Below are 19,128 nucleotides of genomic sequence, written 5' to 3'. Positions count from 1 at the left end.
TCTCAAAAGAAATTTCAATCGTTGTACTGTTGATATTTGGCTCTGTTGACTAACGAGTTTGCCGACCACTGGTATAGATGATTAAAACTCAAATGGCTATACTGACTTTTCCCTTTGCCAGGAATCTTCTGTAATGCTTTGGTTTCATGCTGCAATTTTAGTGTCATTAAACCTGAATTGTCCTAAATGATACATTTCAATCGATTCCTTAATTACAATTATAAATTGATCCTAACCAAATTCTGGGGTGGACAGTACCAGGTTGGATTTCGGGCAGGCAGGGGAGTGAGCCTCCCTAGTTCAGGCGCTCCGGGTAGAACCTCTTTATCCTCACAATCTCAGACAAGCCTGGGCTGGGATCAGCTGTTGGACATGGGTGCCCCAGGGAGGTGATGTTGGCTCCTCACCGTGAGCTCCTGCTTCATGTACTCGATCGTGGCCTCAAGCGCCCGGGTGCCCCGCGTGGCCTCGTCCTCCACTGCTTTCACAGTCTTGAGAAGGGAGGTGACATTGGTCACCATCACCTGCACAGGAAGAAAGGCTGAGAGGAAACAGTGCACTGAGGGTTCATCCCTACCCCTTCCGTTCCAGATCCGATGCCATGAGCAAAACCGCCTTTCCTTAAGCAAGAATGGAGCTCCGATGTGTCCCCTGGGCTTCTCTCCCCAGCAGTCCTCCTGCATGCTCACCCCTAGTTGGGGCTCCACTCTACCTTGGCAGCCCCCTTGAGCTGGTACATGGAGGGGTCATCAGCGGGCTTGCTGGCAGCTCCCTTGGTAGCACCAATGAGGTCTGAAAGGGCCTTGGCCACGTCTTTGATGGCGTTGATCAACACCACCTGAAAGAGCAGGAAGCCCCGGTGAGCAGCACCCCAAGCAGTCACCTACTGGCTTCACCTAGAGCACAAGCCCAAGTGGGGGCAGCTGGGTCTCTAAGTGGGTGGCTCTCAAACCTGCAATGCACAGAGTCCTGGGAGCCACCCCTGGGCATTCTGATGCAGGAGTCTGGAGGAAGATCCATTATCCAGACTTTGAAAAGCTCTCCCAGGCTATTTGACATGTTTACACACCTCCTAGAGGGCAGCTCTGCGGACACGCTGCCTACGGAAAGAATGAGGTGGCTAAGCAGACACCTGACAGGCAGCACCATTCACCTGTGCTCTGAATTGGTGACCAAAAATGCTGAGAACAAAGTGTGAGCCTCATATCCCGGCCTGCAAGGCCTCCCTGGCCACCCACCTGCATCTTCGGCTTTGGTTCCTAGATTCTCTGACTCACTCAACATGCTACAGGCACATGGGTCTTTCCTCCCCACTGGAAGGCCCAACCCATCCCCCATTCAGGGCCTCCGCTCCTGCTGTTCTCTGTCTGGAACCTGTCTCTTTTCATCCTCCAAGTCTCAGCTCAAATGTCATGTCCTCAGAGACCTTCCTGGACCACCCAAACTGAATCCTGTCCACACTCACCTACACCCGCACCCACACTGCAACCCCATCAGCTTGCCCTGTTTTATTTACAGCATTTATTGGCATGTGGAATTATTTTAGTATTCATTCTCTTAAACACCTCTGCCTTCTCCCCTGACTTGGACGTAAACTTGGATGTAAGATCCGGAGTGCCGGCCTGGACTCCTGCCTGTGAGTTTACACTCAGAACAGGGCCTGACACATTAGTGTGCACTCAGCACGTGCTCGTGGAATGAATGAATACACAGGTGTGTACCCACAGAACACAGTATCTTCCCTCTTCTAATGGAACACAGACTGTCTTTCCGTGTGCTGGCCTTGGAACCTGGAGTGGCAGCCATACTCAGGGACACGTGACAATGGGCATTACATTAAACTCTTCTAGGTCCAGGTGCTACAATTACAACTCCTACTTCAATAACAACAGCAACATCACTTTATTGAGGGCAGTGTTCCAGGGGCTGAGCCAGGCACCGTACACATATTATCTCATTCAGTCCTCACCACTGCCATTTCAATTGGGAACTAAAATGCTTATGCCCACACTTCCAGGGATTGGGAGTGGAAAGTTGGGATTTGAACTCTGGTCAATGTGACCCCAAGGGCATGGTCTTCACCTCCAGACTATGTTACGCTCTACAGCTCTGGCTCCTACAAACGAGCTCAGCAACACCAGCCCTGCCCATCTCCCCGCACTGCTGTGAGGATGAACTGGACAATGTATGCGGAAACACATATTAGAAAGTGAGAGTCCCCGTTAGCTGCAAGCACGGGGACACTGCGATTTCACAGCCCCCTTCTCCATCCCGTGCCTTCTCACCCACAGGACGCATGGAACCGTGGCCAACCTCTGAAACCAGGGCAAGTGGGCTGTGATGGGGCTCATGGGGAAGGGCTGATATGTGGGGACTTAACACTGATTCCTGAGGCGGTAGCAGGGAGAGGCAGAGAGAGGAGGCTGAGGGACAGAAGCATCAGAGCTGCCACTTTCCCACCTGCCCTGTCCCATCCCTGGTCACTGGACAACTGGCTGGCTAGTGGGGACATTTCCCTCTAGAGGTCTCATTAGAAATGGAAGCTTTAGGATATCTAGACCACTTGGGAGTTAAGACTGAGCAATTCAATACATTTCTCTATTCAAAGATTTAAACAGTTTCTGGCCAAGTCACTTCTCCTAAAGTTGAGCCAGGTTTGGAGAGCGTGAGTTCCCACCCCAAGGATGCATTTTCAAGCTTTTTCTTCCTCCACGGGGGTAGGAACAATATGCAGGCAGGGATTTCTGTGAAGACTTCGAATGGCAAAGGGCAGCTCTGATGCTGTCAGAGGGAAATCCAGCAGAAGGAGTAAAGCGGCCACATTCGCAGGGTTCCCTCCCTTCTCGCCAGGCCACATGGGAGCAGAGCTGGCGGCCTGTGCTCATCAGAACAGTAACTGTCGATGATCCAGGCACAGAATGGTGGGGAGCTCTCTACCCATGTTGTCCAAATGGGCCAAACAGACTGGTTTACTAGCCTATTTGTTTCATCAGTGAAAAGGAAAGTGTTTACATGTGATGGTGCTGGGATAGAGAGAACAGAGGGAATGTAAGTTTTGCACTTGGCTGTTAGTTTAAAAACAGGTGAGCATACTATCAACAATAAAAAGTATATTAAAATACATAAATAGATAAAATAAATACAAAAATCCAAAAAAACAAAAAACACAGGTGAACATATATTTGATGGGCATCCAGTATGTACTGGGAACTGGGTTGGGGGCTTAGGTTTCAAAGATTATTAAGCTGTGATTATTGTTTTTGATAGCTGGCAGTCTAGGCTGAGGGACATAGGCAGATAACGCCAATGAAACTGCTAAATCAGAGCAGAGTGTAAGAGCACAGAGCCCTTCCCTACCCTTCCAGTTCTCTCTCCCACTTCACAGCCAAATCTCTCAAGTAGGGTGTCTACAGGTGCTGGCTTCGTTTCTTACCCTCGCCGGGCTTCCCTGCCACTCCACATCAACGGCCTTGGTTGGGGTCACCACTGCCCTCCAGGTCACGTGGGCCAGTGGCCAGCTCTCAGACCTTCCCTTCTCCTGACTCCTCAGCCATCGCTGGGTTGGAACACACCCTCCCCATTCACATCAGTCTCCCCGGCTCTCCTCCTAGCAGCTGTACCTGATTCTCGATCTCCTTACTCATCTCTTTCTCCTTAAATGTTCTTAAATCGTGCATTCCTCAGGGCTCCTCCTGAAGCCCCCTTCTCCTATGCACACGTTCCCCGCTCTGGGGTCACAGTCTGTGTGGCAACCACGCCTGGATCCACATCCCTGTACCTGAGCGGGCTCATGCCCACACACTAGCGGTGCCTGCCTGTCCCTCTGCCACTTCTAATTCAACATGCCCCAAACGGAACTTACCTTCATCCCCCGACCAAGCTAGCTCCCTCCAGGGAGCTCCATACGTGGAGCCACCCCCACTCACCGATCTAGCCTGAATGTGGGGTCAGCCCTGCCCCTCACTCTCCCTTATCTCCAAATGCTCACTGCATTCAATTTTGTACCAAGCCCAGCTGAGTCTTCTGTACAGATTCCTCTCAAATCTGTTGGCTTGACCCCTCCCTGCAGTCCATGCCACAGTCCTGCCTGGATAAGGTCATCCTACCGTCCCCAAACTACAGACACCCTCACACACACACTGTTTGCTTCCAAGTTCCCATTTTGCCTTTGGCTTCTTCTGAGGCCTGGTGTCAGTGTTTGTGGGATTACCAGGACTCCCCATTTCCCAGGACTACCCGTACCTGGGTCTCGGGGTCATCAGAGCCCAGGCTGGCGGCCCCCAGCTTGACTACCTCGGCGAGCTGGGTGATGGTGGCTGCTGAGGACTGGGCCGCCTGGGCCAGCTTGTCTGGGGTGGACGCGGCCCCGGACACCAGCAGCTTGGTGTCTTCCACCAAGGCTTTGGCCGTCTTCAGAATGTTCTCCCTGGAAGGGGCGAGCAGATGGGAGGGGAGAGACAAGGGCCAAGCGTGGTTACTGACAGTGGGATGAAAAGAAACCCTTCAGAGGGGCTTTTTGTGAAAGGGCTTTGAGGAAGAGGTTTCCCCTCCCTTATCAGAGGCGCTTATCTTCCATGCAGGAGTCAGCCCTGTAGTCACAGAGTCGATTACTAGCAAAACTTCAATGAAAAATTCAGGCCCAACAGCCCTGCAGCTAAATGAGAGGTCAGCTTCCTTCCTGAGGCCCCCCTTTCCCTGCACATATGTCATAGCTATGGGAACACAGGGAACCTCCCAGCACATCAGAGCCAACAGGCTGGGTCCTGGAAGGGGGACCACTGGGACTCTCTCCCAGCCCAGCCCTAGTGCTGAGGAGAGAGGGAAAGGGCGCTGGACATGGGGTGAGGATATAGGTGGTCTCCAGCAGCAATGGAGACCCTGGCACCAGCCTTTCGAGTGGGGCCTGAAGAGCCATTCCTGGAGAGACTGGAGGCTCAGAGTCCCACACCCCAAACCATGGACGAGCTCACTGTCCCTGCCCCCACCCCGTGCTCCCAATCCTGCTGGGACTGGTGAGCAGACAGAGGCCCGTGCTCTAGCGTGCAAGTGGAAGACCCGAAAGCCACCCTCCGCAGAGCAAGCTGGGCTTGGGCTGAGAGGCAGAGCTAGAACACGACTCTGTGTGGACAGCTGGCAAAAGGGACTTATTTAGGTTACTAGAGGCCTGGTGCATGAAAATTCGTGCACTCGAGGGGGTCCCTCAGCCTGGCCTGTGCCCTCTCCCAGTCCAGGAGCCCTCAGAGGATGTCTGTCGAGGAGTGGGCCTAAGCCGTCAGTTGGACATCCCTAGCGCTGCTGCGAAGGCGGGAGAGGCTCCCACTACCACCTCTGCACCCGCAGCCATGAGCCCAGCTTGTGGCTGAGCCGAGCTCCCCCTGTGGGAGCGCACTGACCACCAGGGAGCAGCGACTGCGCTGAGCGTCTGCCCCCTGGTGGTCAGTGAGCGTCATAGCACTGGTCGTTCCCAGTCGTTCAGCGGTTAGGGTCAATTTGCATATTACCCTTTTATTATACAGGAAAGATGTGGTTCACTTTCCCCACTTGAACGTCTTGTTGAAATCAAATCGGATGGCCACATTTCTGGCTGCTGGGCAGTGTCTCCACAGTCCAGCCCCACCCAGGAGCCCGCACCTGTGGTCTGCGAAGGTCTCATTGTTCTCTGCGTTCAGGGTCCCCGCGGTCGCAAACATGATGGTGGTGTCCAGGTCGGCAATGATCCCAGACACGGCAGTGGCGGCCGTGATACATGCCTGGGTCCCCTTGTTCCCAGCCTGGAGAGCTGACAGCACCAAGGACACCTGTGGGCAGACAGGGAATGCCAGAGGGAGTGGAGGAAACATAACCCAAATGTGCACACAGTCTGAAAACCCTGAATTCTTTCTCTGGGAGTCGATGCAGCTCCTGGGTTAACAGCACAGTTTGGGGTCAACACTTCAGTCTGAACACCAGCGTTGTTGTTAGCTGGTTACCTAACCTTGGGTAGGAGGGTTTACTTCTCTAAGTCTCAGTTTCCTCATCTGTAAAATGGAGCCATTACTTCTTGTCTATCAGGGTTGTTGGCAGGATTGTGTGCAGAAAAACGTATGTACAATGTCTAACGTGGAACTTGGCACACGGTAAGCGTTCGGGAGAGGGCTGATGCTATCATTTAATTATGATTATGTTTCTGAACCCAAAAGCAGGGATATAGGATTAGGCTCCTGTGAAAGGTGTGGCCATTTCTGTCCCCTCCAATGAGGATTTCTGTAGACCAGCCCCCTCTGCTAACACTCATCGCTCCCTCCCTTGGCCGCTTCTTTTTGTTTTTATTTTTCATGCACCTTTACATATTCTTCATTTTTAAGTAGAAGGGTACCTCTTGACTGAAAATTCTCCATCGTGGAGCTCAGAGGCGTCACTGGATGTTACCTCTACCCCAACACTCCCGAGTCACCTGCCACCGAATCATTCCAGTGACCTGAGGGTCCAGCAAGTTGGCTAAGGTGTGCATTCCAGCGCCTTCTGTGTCAGGAGCCCTGCCTTGCCACCTGCCATGCCCACTCCAGTAACACTCACTGTTCCTAGAGCCACTCCTGTGATACAAACCGGACCCCAGCACACACTGCGTACGATCCTCCCTGGCTATGGGGAGGAGCTGAACAGGTTCAACTTCTCCGGGACTCCTACCACACTCTTTGCCAGCTCCTTACTTCAGCACTACAGCTCCTACCACACCAGCCAGCTCCTCTTCCCAACAGCCTCGGCTTCTCCCGGCTCCCAGTGGTTCTGCCCTCTGTCTGCATCCCCCCTCCCCTCTTCTCCAGCCACTGATCTGCGTGTCCTGCCCTCCCACTGTCCTCCCCAGAGAGATGGCTGGACCTCCTGAGGAGTCTACACACTCTGTCCTCGCCCTCGGGGTGGCCTGCTGGCCACTGATCATACACAGTACGAACGGGCCCGTGGCAGGAGGCCCTGAGGCTAGGAGCTGCCACAGTAATCCCTGAGCACACACACTCCCCATCCCTGACCACGGCTGACACAAAGAGGAGTCTGACGTGTTTTGTGAATGAGTTTTTAAAGCACGCCGACCAGGACAGGCAGTGACAGCATCCGGGCGAGGCCCAGAGTTTGACCACTTCCTCCCTCCCGTGCGGCTGAGGTCTCAGCAGAGGCCAGGGACAGTCAGGCAAGAGGGGCAGACAGCCCGCTTCCTGAGGACCCACCATGTCCCAGGACCAGCCCACAGACAACTACTCCCCAAGTTAAACCCCGCTGTGTCCCGCCAGGAAAAGGTGAGCCAGGCTGGCACAGAGTTGGCCTGGGAAGGAGGGGTCCAATTTCTGGAATGAACTCCCAGAGGACAAAGGCCGAGGCAAGTAATCAGAGTCCGGGAGGGGCCTTCTCAGCCAGTGTGAAAATAAGGGTCGAAAAATGTGTCCCGCCCACTGCGAAAGGTGTGCAAGTCAGCTGGGGTTTATTGAGCGTCTACTAGTCACTATGAGAGTCACTAGGGGACCAGGACAGAAAAGTGAACAAGGCAAGGGCGCATGGCTGGGGCGAGTGACACAAACATAGCCAAGACGTGTGAGAAAGACAAGGGGGGGTGGGGGTGGGAGGAGGAGCGAGCAGGAGGTCAGAAGGGCCAAGTAGACGGGCTGCTCTGAACAAGCCTCTCTCTGCCTTTGATCCTTCCCCAGGCGGCTCCGTCAGGGCCAGCTCAGGAAGATGGCGCTGCCTGGCCAGGCTCACCAACATCAGGCCGCTTGATGAGGACCCTCCCCTTCCCTCCCCTCCCTTCCTCCTGCTCCTGCTCCAAGGTCTTCTACTGGGAAACTTGGCAAGAGTAACTTCAATAACAAGGAAGGGCTTTCAAAGGAGGGAGAGTGCCTTCCTGAGCTGGGAGACTTGCTTCCTCATCCTGTGGAGTCCAGGAGGCCTGGATGGTCCTGTGGGCTACGGGAGGCGGCCAGATCGCGGCCCCGGCGAGGGGCCACCTACAGAGCAGCCTCTGTAGGGCAGCTTCCAGGTGAGGGGTCCCCCGCCCACCCCTCGAGTCCTGTTGCCAAGCTTCTAAACAGGGCAGAGCCCTGTGTCCTGAGAAGCTGAGCGCAGGAGCGGGAAAGCCGGCCGAGTTGGGGTGTGCAGCCTGTGGCTCCTCGCGGCCTGTGAAAGCGCTGCCCGGAAAGCGTGACTCAGAAATAAACCACGCAGAAGGTTAAGGACTGAGGGAGAGCAAAGCGGACGCTGGGAGCAAGGGGGCATGTAGAACCGGGAAACCTCCCAGGAGGGCCGTGCTAGAGGACAGCTCACAGACGGCAGCTGGCATTTATTAAGTGAACTGTGTGCCTGGCACTGGGCCAAGCCTTATACACATACCATGGCGATTAGTCTGCACGACCCCACGGGCCAGGAATGAATGATATTCCTTTACCCTCATTTTACAGATGAGGCATTCGAGGCCTGGCAAGGTGCAGTGACTTAGCTGAGATCCTAGAACCCCATCCACCACCCTATGCGGCTCGCTCGACAAACTGCTGCCATCAGTCAGAGATGGCACGCAGGCTCCTGCTCTCCCGCCAGGTGCCATGCGGCTTCGGGCCGGCTTCACCCTCCCCCACATCACGTCTGGTTTGGAAATAAAGAGGTTATAGGAGAGCAACTTTAGGTCCCTCTCAATCAGCCCCGCAACCACGAGGGGCCTCCCGAGAAGGAAGCACAGGGGACAAGTGTCCGAGGGGTGGCAGGGAGGGGCTCCCGGGGCTGATCCTGGACTTTGCAACCATCTGTCCAGTCTGTCCGCAGCTGAGCCCTTCACGGCGGACCGCCGGGGCCCTGACCTTGGCGGGACAGTCCCTCTCACACGCTCAGTTTCTTAAGGGCCGTGGATCACCCCCAGCTCCCTGAGGTGCCCCATCCTCCCTGGGGGGACCCTGGGTTCGAGGGAAGATGCCCAGACCTGACTGGGCTGGGTTGTTTCTGGCTTAGTCTCTTGCTTATGACCTTGGTCACGGCAGGTCACTGTGGCTCTGTCGGACCCAGGGCCGCTCCTTACCTTCTCGGTGACGGCGCGGGCACACTCGATGAGCTCCCTCTTGGTGTAGCTGTCGGTGGGGCACACCTGGAGGGCCCCCGCCTTCTGCACCAGGAAGATGCAGCCGTGGCCCAGGTCCTGCACCCGAGTGCGAATCTGGAAGCCGATCTGCGGAGGCAGCCGGGGTGGGGAAGGAGAAGCGTGATGGACCCGGCCATGGAGGTCCTCCCTGCGTGGAAAATTTCTCCTGCGTCCTGTGGGAGCCTGGCTAGGAAAATTCCACTGCTGCTCGGAGTCTGTGCTGGGGGAAGTATGGGATTTGGTTGACCTGGCTTCCCATTTTTAGAGACTGTGAAATGCCCACAGCCCTCAGGAAGCAAGTCTGCACCTCATCATCCCGGCCTAATGCCTCCCGGTGCTTGCTGCCTGTACTGGTGTATTGCTTGTCTGTGTCCTGTGCCACCTGATAAGCATGTCAGTGAGATGAGCTCTGCTGGACAATTAATTCTGTGATTCCTTCCACAAGCACTCACGGTGCCCCTACTGTGTGCCAGCGCCTCTTCTGAGCAGGCCATGCGTTTTACTTTCATTTATTCCTCACAACAGCGCTGGAGGGTAATTAGAAGTTCAAAATGTAAAGCTGTAGTATTCAGAATATTTTAAAGTGTTGAGATTCCTGTGAAATTGGTATGTTTACCAAGCAGGACTCCCCCCTCCTCAGCTGTAGCCATGCTGAGAGCAACCATGTGGGGCCCAGGCTTCCTTTCTATCAGGCCAGGTTGGAGGTGGCCTTAAAAAGGTACTTTTTTTTTTTAGAGCTAACGGCTCAGCAGGCACGCATTCTTTCCATGACCCCTGGCTTGTGTGATTATCAAAGGCACTCTGCTTAAAAGAAGCCAGCTGTCTCTTTAAGGAGCAATACATCCGCGGCCACCCCCAGAGTTTGCACTCCTCTGGCCCTGTTTCCCGTCAGTTTTCATTTGGGTTTGACCAGTACAGCTGTCATCATCATCCGACCTCCAGCCCAGGGAAGCAACTAAAAACAAAACAAACTAAAACCTTCAGGCTTTCGTCAATAGTGTTATTTTCAAAAACATCACAATAGCAAGCAGCCGTGGCTTCTCCGCCTAGCATCTGCCATGAAGTCACTGAATAACCTCAGGTACTGGGAGTAAAACCTGGGAGATGCGGGCCCCCTGGGTGCTGTCTCCCACTCTCATCCCAGGAGGCAGGTTAAGGGAGGGGGACTCTGAGGAGCGAAGGGGCTGCAAATGTAAATTCTCCTATCATTGAAACACTTCCTGTTTTTAGGGGGAAAGGGAGTTCCCTTAACCCCTTAAGGCTCAAAGAAGGTTTAAATCCATTTACTGGGAAATTCTCCTCACCCAGAAAGTTGGGGTGTCTTCTATGGTACCCAGGGGGCTGCAAAAGCTTCCCAACCAGGCAGGGCTTCTTGCAGACCACCTCCACGTGGAACACGGCAGGAGCGGCACCCGGGGTCACCCAACCCAGCAGCTCTGCAGGCACCAGTGCAGCAGCAAGGCCGCCACGGAGGAGGGAGAGGCACTCGAATTCCCCGCAGGGGATGCCAGTGAAATAAAGCTGTTTGTTGGGCATGCTCATTGCTTTAAGCACGAGGTCAAACTGAAGCAGGCGGATGCCCCAATGACGTTTTAAGCTCAACCTGGCTCTCAATGCTTGCTGGATCTGTACGGTTAAACCCTAAGCACTCAGGGGTCAGAGCGAATCCAAAGGCAAGAGCTCCGCTAGGGAGGATGGCCACAGATCTCTCAATGAGTGACGGGTGGTGCCAGGAAGTCCGGTGAGGGGCAAATGGAGGAAGAAGCACGGATGGAATCTCACAATGAAAAACAACCTCACCAGCTCCACCTCCCTTCATCGACAGAAGAAGAGGCGGAGGCCAGAGAAGGGACTGCCTGGCCCAAGATCACACAGCGGGTCCCCGGGGAAGCAGCCGAGGGTCCAGGCCTCCACCCAGCACAGCGCCCTCTCCTCAGAGCAGCGCTTTCCTAACTTGGATTCCCCCGCTTAGCAGCAGACTCCTGACTCCCCCAGACAAGCTCTCATGAAACCTCAACATGTAAAATAGATGTAATTTACCATTAGTATACACTTCGTCACGAGTTAACAGTTATACCCCTGACTCAATAAAAAGTCAACAATGACACCGAGTGAACCCAACCTGAAGATTCGGGGTGAGGAAAGCCAGCTGCAGCCACAGCCACAGCCACCAACTCACTGCTGCGCGTGGCTTTGGTTGCACCGTGTTGGGAAAACCCCGTTGTGTGCGCGAATAAAGCGAACAGGAGCGGTTTTCTCTGACCAGAGCGGGCAGGACAGAGCTGAGTCAGTCCGGGGTCTGCACAGACCACCTGGTCTAGGGTGCGCGGCTGGGGGCCCAGGGTTACCCATCTGGCTTGGAACATATTCAACAGTACATGCAGCTTTTCCTAACAGTTTTAAAGGTAGTTCAATTATGTTTAAAAGGTGAGACTGGCCCTAGCCAGTTTGGCTCAGTGGATAGAGCGTCAGCCTGTGGACCAAAGGGTCCCGGGTTCGATTCTGGTCTAGGGCACGTACCTTGGTTGCAGGCTCCTCCCCAGTCCGGGACCCTGTTCAGGGCTCATACAGGAGACAACCAATCAATGTGTCTCTCTCACATCTATGTTTCTCTCTGTCTTTCCCTCTCTCTTCCACTCTCCCTAGAAATCAATGGAAAAATATCCTCGGGTGAGGATTAACAACAACAACAACAAAGTGAGCCTGGAACCAAATGTGCAGAACTCCCAAAGCCCCTCCCTGGGTCAGGGTTCTGAACAATAAGGTGTGAAACCGGAACCCTGCTCCCGAGCAGAGCTGTTCACAGAAGATGGGGCACGGGGACAAGCACAGGCCTCTTAAATCACCCCCAAATCACCCGGGGGCCCTGCTCCCGAGCTGTCCCACACCGGAAACCTGTGGGCAGACACGGTCCGTGGTGGGAATACGTCCTCCGTCACTCTCAGGCTTCCTCGGCCCCCTCTCGAAGGCCACGCTATACAAACACACCCCAAGGCCCCGAAGCTCAGCCCCTTTCTTGGAGGTGACATCATGCATGTAGCAAAGATCTTAAAACGTGACAGGGGAGGCGGCACCATGGTCTTCAGGGATGATATTCCAGTTACAAAGCACCAGGGAAGAGCAGCACCAGAAAGCAAAGGGATGAGACCGAAACAAGGGAACAGTTGCAAAAGCCATTGGGGTTCCAGGGTGGGCCTGGGCAGTGGGTCTGTGCCAGGTCACCCAGTGAGCGTTGGGTGCCTGGAGGCCCCTTGAGGTTTGGCCATGCAAACCTCCTGTACACCTGGCTGCATGATCCCATTTGGACGGCATGCAGGAGGGGTGCAGGATTATAAAGGACGGGTTGAAATCGGCTTCACTCACTCACCTTCACAGGCTGAGGGCTGAATGTAACGAAGGGATCTCAGGATCCCCACCCCAGCCCCACTCCTGCTCTCAACCCTTCATCCAGGTGGACCCCATAGGTACCGGAAAGGACCAGGGGCCACGCTTCCAGCCCTGCCCTTCCCTGGCCACCGGACTCTCTGGGTGAAGCCTGCTAACCTCCTGGGGCCTTGGTTCCCTCACCTGTGACACAGGCCAGAATCCGCCCTGTCCACTTCTCAGGGCTGATGGATGACCCAATGAAAACATCTCAGAAAGCAGAAAGTGCCATGCGAATGTTCACTGTTGTGAAAAGAGGCAGCCTGGTGCAGGGGAAAGAGCCGGGGCTGCCCAACAAAGCTGGGTTCGAATCCTGACGTTTCCACATAGTTACTTCTTAACTTCCTTGAAACTTCACCTATACCAAAAAGTTGTTTAAAATGGCTTTGACACTATGGGAGCGGTGTGATCTTGGACACTAAGCTCTAAGCCTCAGTTTGCTCATCTGTGAAATGGGGAAGAACAAACGATGGCCTGGCATGCTGCAGGCGAGGGTACCAGGACAGCACAGCACCTGCCTCCTCCTGTGGACGCAATCAACAGCTCTCCCTCATGCTTTCCCATAGGCCACTCAGTGAAAGAGGACAACAGGACCAGCATAGCCACAAAGCAATCGTCTACTCCACCACACTTCCACAGAACACTTTGTACGGCCAGAGGGGCTACATTTTTAAGACTGGATTCCAACAGATAAGGGCTTTGAATACTGTTTCTCAAAGCAACACTAAACTTCTCAGCATACGGGGTGAGCCAACTCACAACCAGTGTTTATTACAAAGAAATGTTGCTCAGAGACATTAAACTTGGGTTTCAAATGGGCAACTTTAGTAAAGCATGGCCTGAACCTCCAGGGAACCCTCAATGGCCTCCTTGCCCAAAAGGAAGTAAACGGAGAAGGTGGTCTCCTGGGTGTGCACCCTCAGGGAACCAGAAGCCCGGCCTTCAGGAGGTTTGGGGTCACATTTCAACGACAGGGAGACCAAGAAAATACTAATCATCTTCTTTACGGCTTAAACTCAGATTTTCCTCAGGCTCTAAAAACAATCGCATCTGAAACTGGGTCAGGCACACTGGCCCTTGGAGAGCCTGTGAGCGTTGAGACGCAGCCATGGATGCTGTCTGACCAACCTGACGGTTTCTCCTTCGGCAGAAGCGGAAGGAACAAGGGAAGAGTGTGTGCCACAGAAGCAGGGCAGCGCTGTCTCAGCTCTGAAAGTGTGTCTGGGAATGCAAAGCTGAGCGAGTCTGAGAGCGGACACCCGTCTCACGGGGACGGGAGGGCTCCGGTTCTCGCAACAGGCTCCGCAAACGTTCCTGGCTCCCCAGAGCTGTGGTCACTCAATCTCTTCCCCAGGTCACACGTAGGAGCTGCAGCTCACAGCACCTGCATTTCGTCCTTTCTTCTTCTTCTTTCTTTCTTTTTTTTCTAAGCAGAACCCAATCTTAAATTACGAAGTTGTCAGAGGGTTTTAACTTTTCTAAAGAAAGACGTTTTCACAGCAATGTTAACGCATGTTTCCATTTTCCCTGGAACAACAGGCAAGATAAAGCTCCCGCGTGATGTGCGTGATGTTCCGAGGGCAGCGCTGTGACTTTTCCTGTCATTGTCACCGTCTGGAAAAGACCAGGACGCTGACTTGGCACAGCAGCGGGCAGGGCTGCAGCGAGGGCAGCGGCTCATTTGCCCTGGAAATAAATATTCTCCCATGCTGGGATGTGGGGGCCCTCTTGCGTGTACAAACAATTCCACGGTCTTGGGATAAAAAACTACACTGCTGCAGGGATTGCCTAACCTTCTCAGTTTCCCTCCAAATATCTGTCTGGCAAATGCACACAAAGAATTCTCCTTTGCAAGCCGCTGGAAATTTTATATTCTGTCTGCCCCTTCTCGCTCCAGGTCCCACTGTTCGTGTCTGGAATGTAAAATACATCTCAAGATGGAACAGAGAAAAAGGGAGACTCTTAATGAAAACATCAGCTGCTGTGAACGCAGGGCCCAGAACTAAAGTAACCGGTTATGCTTTCAACAACACATTTTCTTTCCTGGCTGCTGTGGCATCACCTTATATTTTGCTCCCGCGGTCCGGGTTGCAATAAGACAATCTGCCTGTTTCACACATGGGGTGGAGCTCGGATGTGGAAAGGGCTCCAATGGATTACTGGGTCTGCACTCGCTAACTCAGGCAAGCCAGTGTTTAAACCAAGCAAGGCAGAGGGTTGGCGACCAAACCAACCCTCCCTCGCAATCACAGTCTCTTTCGGTTTTAATCTCCCTGCAAAGCCAAACTTCATTCCTTGGTCCAACCAAACTCTTCCTGTAACATCAGCTCCCTTACACTTGCTTAAGAAATTCAAAGTTACAAGTCAAATAAATTATGAGTCCAGATGATCGGTCTATTTTTTTCTTTAAATGATGGGCCTTTTGTGAAGGATCAACAGAATCCCAATGTGGGTCTCTTATAATTTTTCTTTCTTGGTAGTGACTTGACAGACTCATTACGAAAGGATTATTCATGCTGCAGCCTAAAGACTCACTCTAAAAATCTCAAAATGCAGGCACTGTTAGAGACTCAAGTCATCCCATGCCAGATATATATGTAAGTACATATATATGACACTCCTACTTACATGCATTGTTACAACATACGTTAGGAGGTGACGTTTGCGTTGGGCCTTCATTCCTGTAGTGTCTCTGGGAGCCTTTGTTAAGACATGCTTAGACCTGACTCCCAGGAGAGACAGCAGCACCGAGTAGCAGGGGACACTGACTGTCATCGCCAGAAGGGAAGACCCGGCACAGCCTTTTGCGTGACCACCCGGCTCATGTAGCAATGTGGTGAACGGGGTTTGCGCTCGATGAAGAGCTTACAGAATTTCTCAGAAAGTGGTTACCTCCAACTTCCCAGGTGCCTGCATTCCACCCCTTTATTTTGTAGTTCAGACTGAGCTCTCTTTCTCTAAGGAGCCACACAGGCGCTGGGGCGGAGCCCTTTCTGTGGCTAACACGGACACACATGCAGCCAGGCACCCCAGGGCTCCCCCGGGGCCCCTGTGCGCCTCCCATGGACCACGGAGCGCTCGGAAATGCCCTTTGGGACCAAACTTTTGCCATTTAACTCTTAAGGATTCAGGCATTCTGAGGCAAAGTCTGTGCTGGCCACTAAGGAACGTGAGCGTAGGGAAGGCAGGTAGATAACGAAGAGAAGTCTGCAGGAGGTATGGGGACAGGGACCTGGGCCAGTTCTCGGGAAGTCACCAGAAATATTTGGGCAAGACGTTGCTTTATGAAAGCAGGCTACTCAGCCCAACACTTCAGCGAGCCTTTGGAAAACATAAACACAATAAAGAGAAATGTGCTAGGCAGGAGTAGGCAATAACAGGAAGATGGCAGTGGGTGTCTGCCCTGGGCATCGGGTGATGGGCCAGGGGCCAGGTAACCTGATAGAACACGGCAAAGAGAGTCCTTCTGTGGGAAAGCCCACTCCCCAGATGGCCCCAGACCCCAGCCAGCTGGCCTCAGAAAGCACAGGGAGCCCTGAGCACAGCCTGGGCGACTGGGCCTGAACCTGGGGGCTGGCAGCATGCAGCGGGTACTAGGCCTGGTTCTGGCTCTCAGGCTGGGGTCTTCTGGAATGGCGCTAAGCTATGGAGGACCCCCCTCACCCCCCGGGGTGGGCACCAGGGTGGGTTGGCTTCTTAAAACAGGGGCTTAAGGTGGCAGACCTCCTCTGGTTCCGCCGTGGCTGCCGCCATCTGGCCCTGGAGAGCCAGGTGCCCATAGTCACTGGTCATTTGTGAAGCCAGTCCTCCCAACTCCTCCGGGTTAGTAACCGACTTAGTCATCTGGAAAAAGAAAACAAGCAAGACACAAAACACACACACAGAGAAAAGCATGAGAATCATGTGTTAATACCTCCGGTAGCCACAAGGTTTCATTCACTTTTCAGCGCTCGGCTTGCATTTGGGGCTGGACACTGGAGAGGGCAGTACAAGCGAAGCCCATGCTGCATCGCACACAACAGGCCAGGGCCCTCTCAGGCCGGCAGGTCCCGGCCGATGGGCCACATGCTAGGCTCAGGCCGTGCAGCGTGGAGTCCAGGCCCTCGGGGTCCATGCTGGGAGGTGAGAGTGGCAACTCAGCCAGCCCTGCCCTGCGGGTTGGTCACCAGAGGAGTTCCTCAGCAAAACCACAGGGTGCACAGTTCCTGTGCAGTGCACACCCCTGGCCACACCCTTCTGCAGGGGGTTCGTCTGGTCTCCAGGAACCCAGCCGCGGGCCCCCCCTCGGCACGAGAGGGCATGAGGACAGAGCTGCTAAGGACTTCTCGTGACTGTGAAGTGACGGACAAGACGAATGCTTTGGAGGAAGAAATTTATAGAGAATACAGCTTTGTTGTAAATTTGTGCCAAAGAAAGACAAGGTTTTGGCCCCAACTTGAGTTAAGGGTATCCTGTAGCCTAAGTGGTCAAGATCTACATTTTTATTATTAACACATTCTGTGTCTTCCTCCTGTTTCATAGGAAAACTTACCTTAGCTTATCCTACCTAGCTACCATGCTGGCCTCACGTTTTTCCTCTTCCTTTGACAAAATGCCTTAGTTCCCACAACAGCAGTTTTGGCCTGCCTCCCAGAAAGCTTCCCGTCCCCCGGGTCAGAGGCTTCCCAGCTGCCCCAGCTCTTCTCTCGCTCCGGAGGACCATGCTTTCTCTCTGTCTGCAGCATTTGAAGACCCTGATTTTAAGGGGCTTTTAACTGACTCTACACTCACTGAAGCGGGACAGAACCCGCAGCCATGTGTACCAGGAAAGGCCACAGGGTTTCCGGCCCAGGTGTGGGGTCCCCAGGAATGCACCCTGAACCCCGAGAAAGCGAGGCTATACCAAGAGTTGCTTCATATGAGCCCTGCCACGCAGAGCACCGCGATTCTGGGGCGCCCCATTGCAGTGAAGCAGGACTTGCACCAACACAAGGCCCAGGCTAGTGATCCCAGGAGCGGCAATGCAGCCGAAGCCAGGCTCCTGAAGGACATGGACACCAAGGTCAGGACAGGCCGGCCGAGAAGCTAGCCCGGGAGATATTCCAGAAACTCCACGAGGCCGCTCAAAATGTCTGCACCCTCTGCTGCACTGTGTTCCCTGCTCGGAGGCATCGGCACCGTAGGGCTGCCTGATGTGACCTGTGACCTGCCCCTGAGCAGGGCCAGCTTGGCCCCGCTCCAGCCTTTCACAGCCACGGAGATGGGCCCTGTTCCTCCCTCCCTCCCCAGCCCCAAACCTTTTAAATAACAGCCAGCCTGGCACAATCCCGAGTTTCTAAGAATGAGCAGCAGCAGCCAGGGAAGCCTTTGTGGTCCAAGCTCAACCTCTAGTGGACACACGACTGCATGACAAAACCATCCAGACAGGCAGTGGGCGCAGCCTGGTCCCTCCAGCTGGGAAGGCTGCTCCATCTCTCAGCTCCGGCTCACGTGCAAGCATCACAGGTGGCTTTCAAAATCTTATCCTGTGCCACCTGGCTTTCAAAAGTTGAGCAGAACTTTCTGACTAGTATTCCTATGAAATCTTGGAAGACACCATTTGTCATCATTGGTTCAACTTTTTAACATACCAAGTAGTATCCAACTGTTTCTCATTGCCATTTATATCTAAAGGTCCCTATGATACAATTATGATTGCATTTTAGGAACAAAAAAAAAAAGTTACATGCCTTCTATTATCAGGAAAAAAGTATTTTTACACATAACCATTGTGTTTTATTTTGCCTGAAACACAGGCAATCTTTTTATTCAAATATTGTAATTTGATTCATCAATCTTTGCTCGATGCCCACATGTCCTCTTGTACTATAATTTTAATCTATAAAAACACCTCAAGTCTTTTGTGAGGTGAAGAGGATTTTTTTTTTTTCTTTTTCTGTAGGCCAAACTTCCTTCTCATTTCCTCCTTGATTCTCATTTTCTCTCCTTCCTTTGCTCCCCAGTCCTCATGCCCAAGTTCCCAGCCATCTTTAATTTCCTCTTGCTGTGGACTGGGGCTTCTAGACCACAGGCAGCCACAGAGACCATGGGGAAAGGACAGAAGCTGGGGCCCAGGAGGAACTAGATACACACACTAATCTCTCCAACACAGACCCCGGAATTAAAGACTCAGTGGCGGTGCGGATAAAAGGGCAGTTCTTTTTCTTCTTACCATTTCCTGAGCTGTTACCGCAATGGCTTTAGAATATTTGACCACAGTCGTCTGGTAGTCGACGAATGTTCCCTTTGGTTCTGGAGGAGTGCCATCGTCCAGCTGGAGGAGAGGAAAGGAACCCAAAGGTCATCAGAGGCCAGTTGAAATGTGGGCTGAACTTACTAGAATGAGGAACTTTAAAGATGGAGAGGGCCCTCAGAGTTTCTTTGGCCCAGAGTCAACAGAATCCCTGAACTTTTGCAATGAGGACTTCAGTAGAGGTGTATGTAAGGCATTCGAGGAACACGGGCAAGGAGAGGCCCCAGCCCTGCCTGAGAGGAGTGGGAGGGCTTTCCAGAAGAAGGATGTTTCAGCCAAGTCTTACCACAGGGAACAGTCTGCTACATATATGAAGTGGGGATGTGTCCCAAGGAGTAGGAAT

At 53.4% G+C, this 19,128-nt stretch overlaps 1 protein-coding gene across 1 annotated transcript in view; it reads right to left on the bottom strand.

The window, feature by feature from the left end:
* TLN2 (talin 2) overlaps positions 1–19,128 on the bottom strand; it is a 410,048-nt gene that overhangs the window by 42,463 nt on the left and 348,457 nt on the right. The window contains 7 exon segments of the mRNA XM_079767908.1: positions 408–524; positions 713–838; positions 4,243–4,426; positions 5,632–5,798; positions 9,032–9,178; positions 16,238–16,357; positions 18,705–18,806. Coding sequence (XP_079624034.1) covers positions 408–524; positions 713–838; positions 4,243–4,426; positions 5,632–5,798; positions 9,032–9,178; positions 16,238–16,357; positions 18,705–18,806 — 963 coding nt within the window.

Source organism: Cnephaeus nilssonii (assembly GCF_951640355.1).
Source record: "Cnephaeus nilssonii genome assembly, chromosome: 4".
NCBI classification, from domain to species: domain Eukaryota; kingdom Metazoa; phylum Chordata; class Mammalia; order Chiroptera; family Vespertilionidae; genus Cnephaeus; species Cnephaeus nilssonii.
The sequence above is the reverse complement of the archived record's forward strand: the minus strand, read 5'-3'. Positions and strand labels throughout refer to the sequence as shown.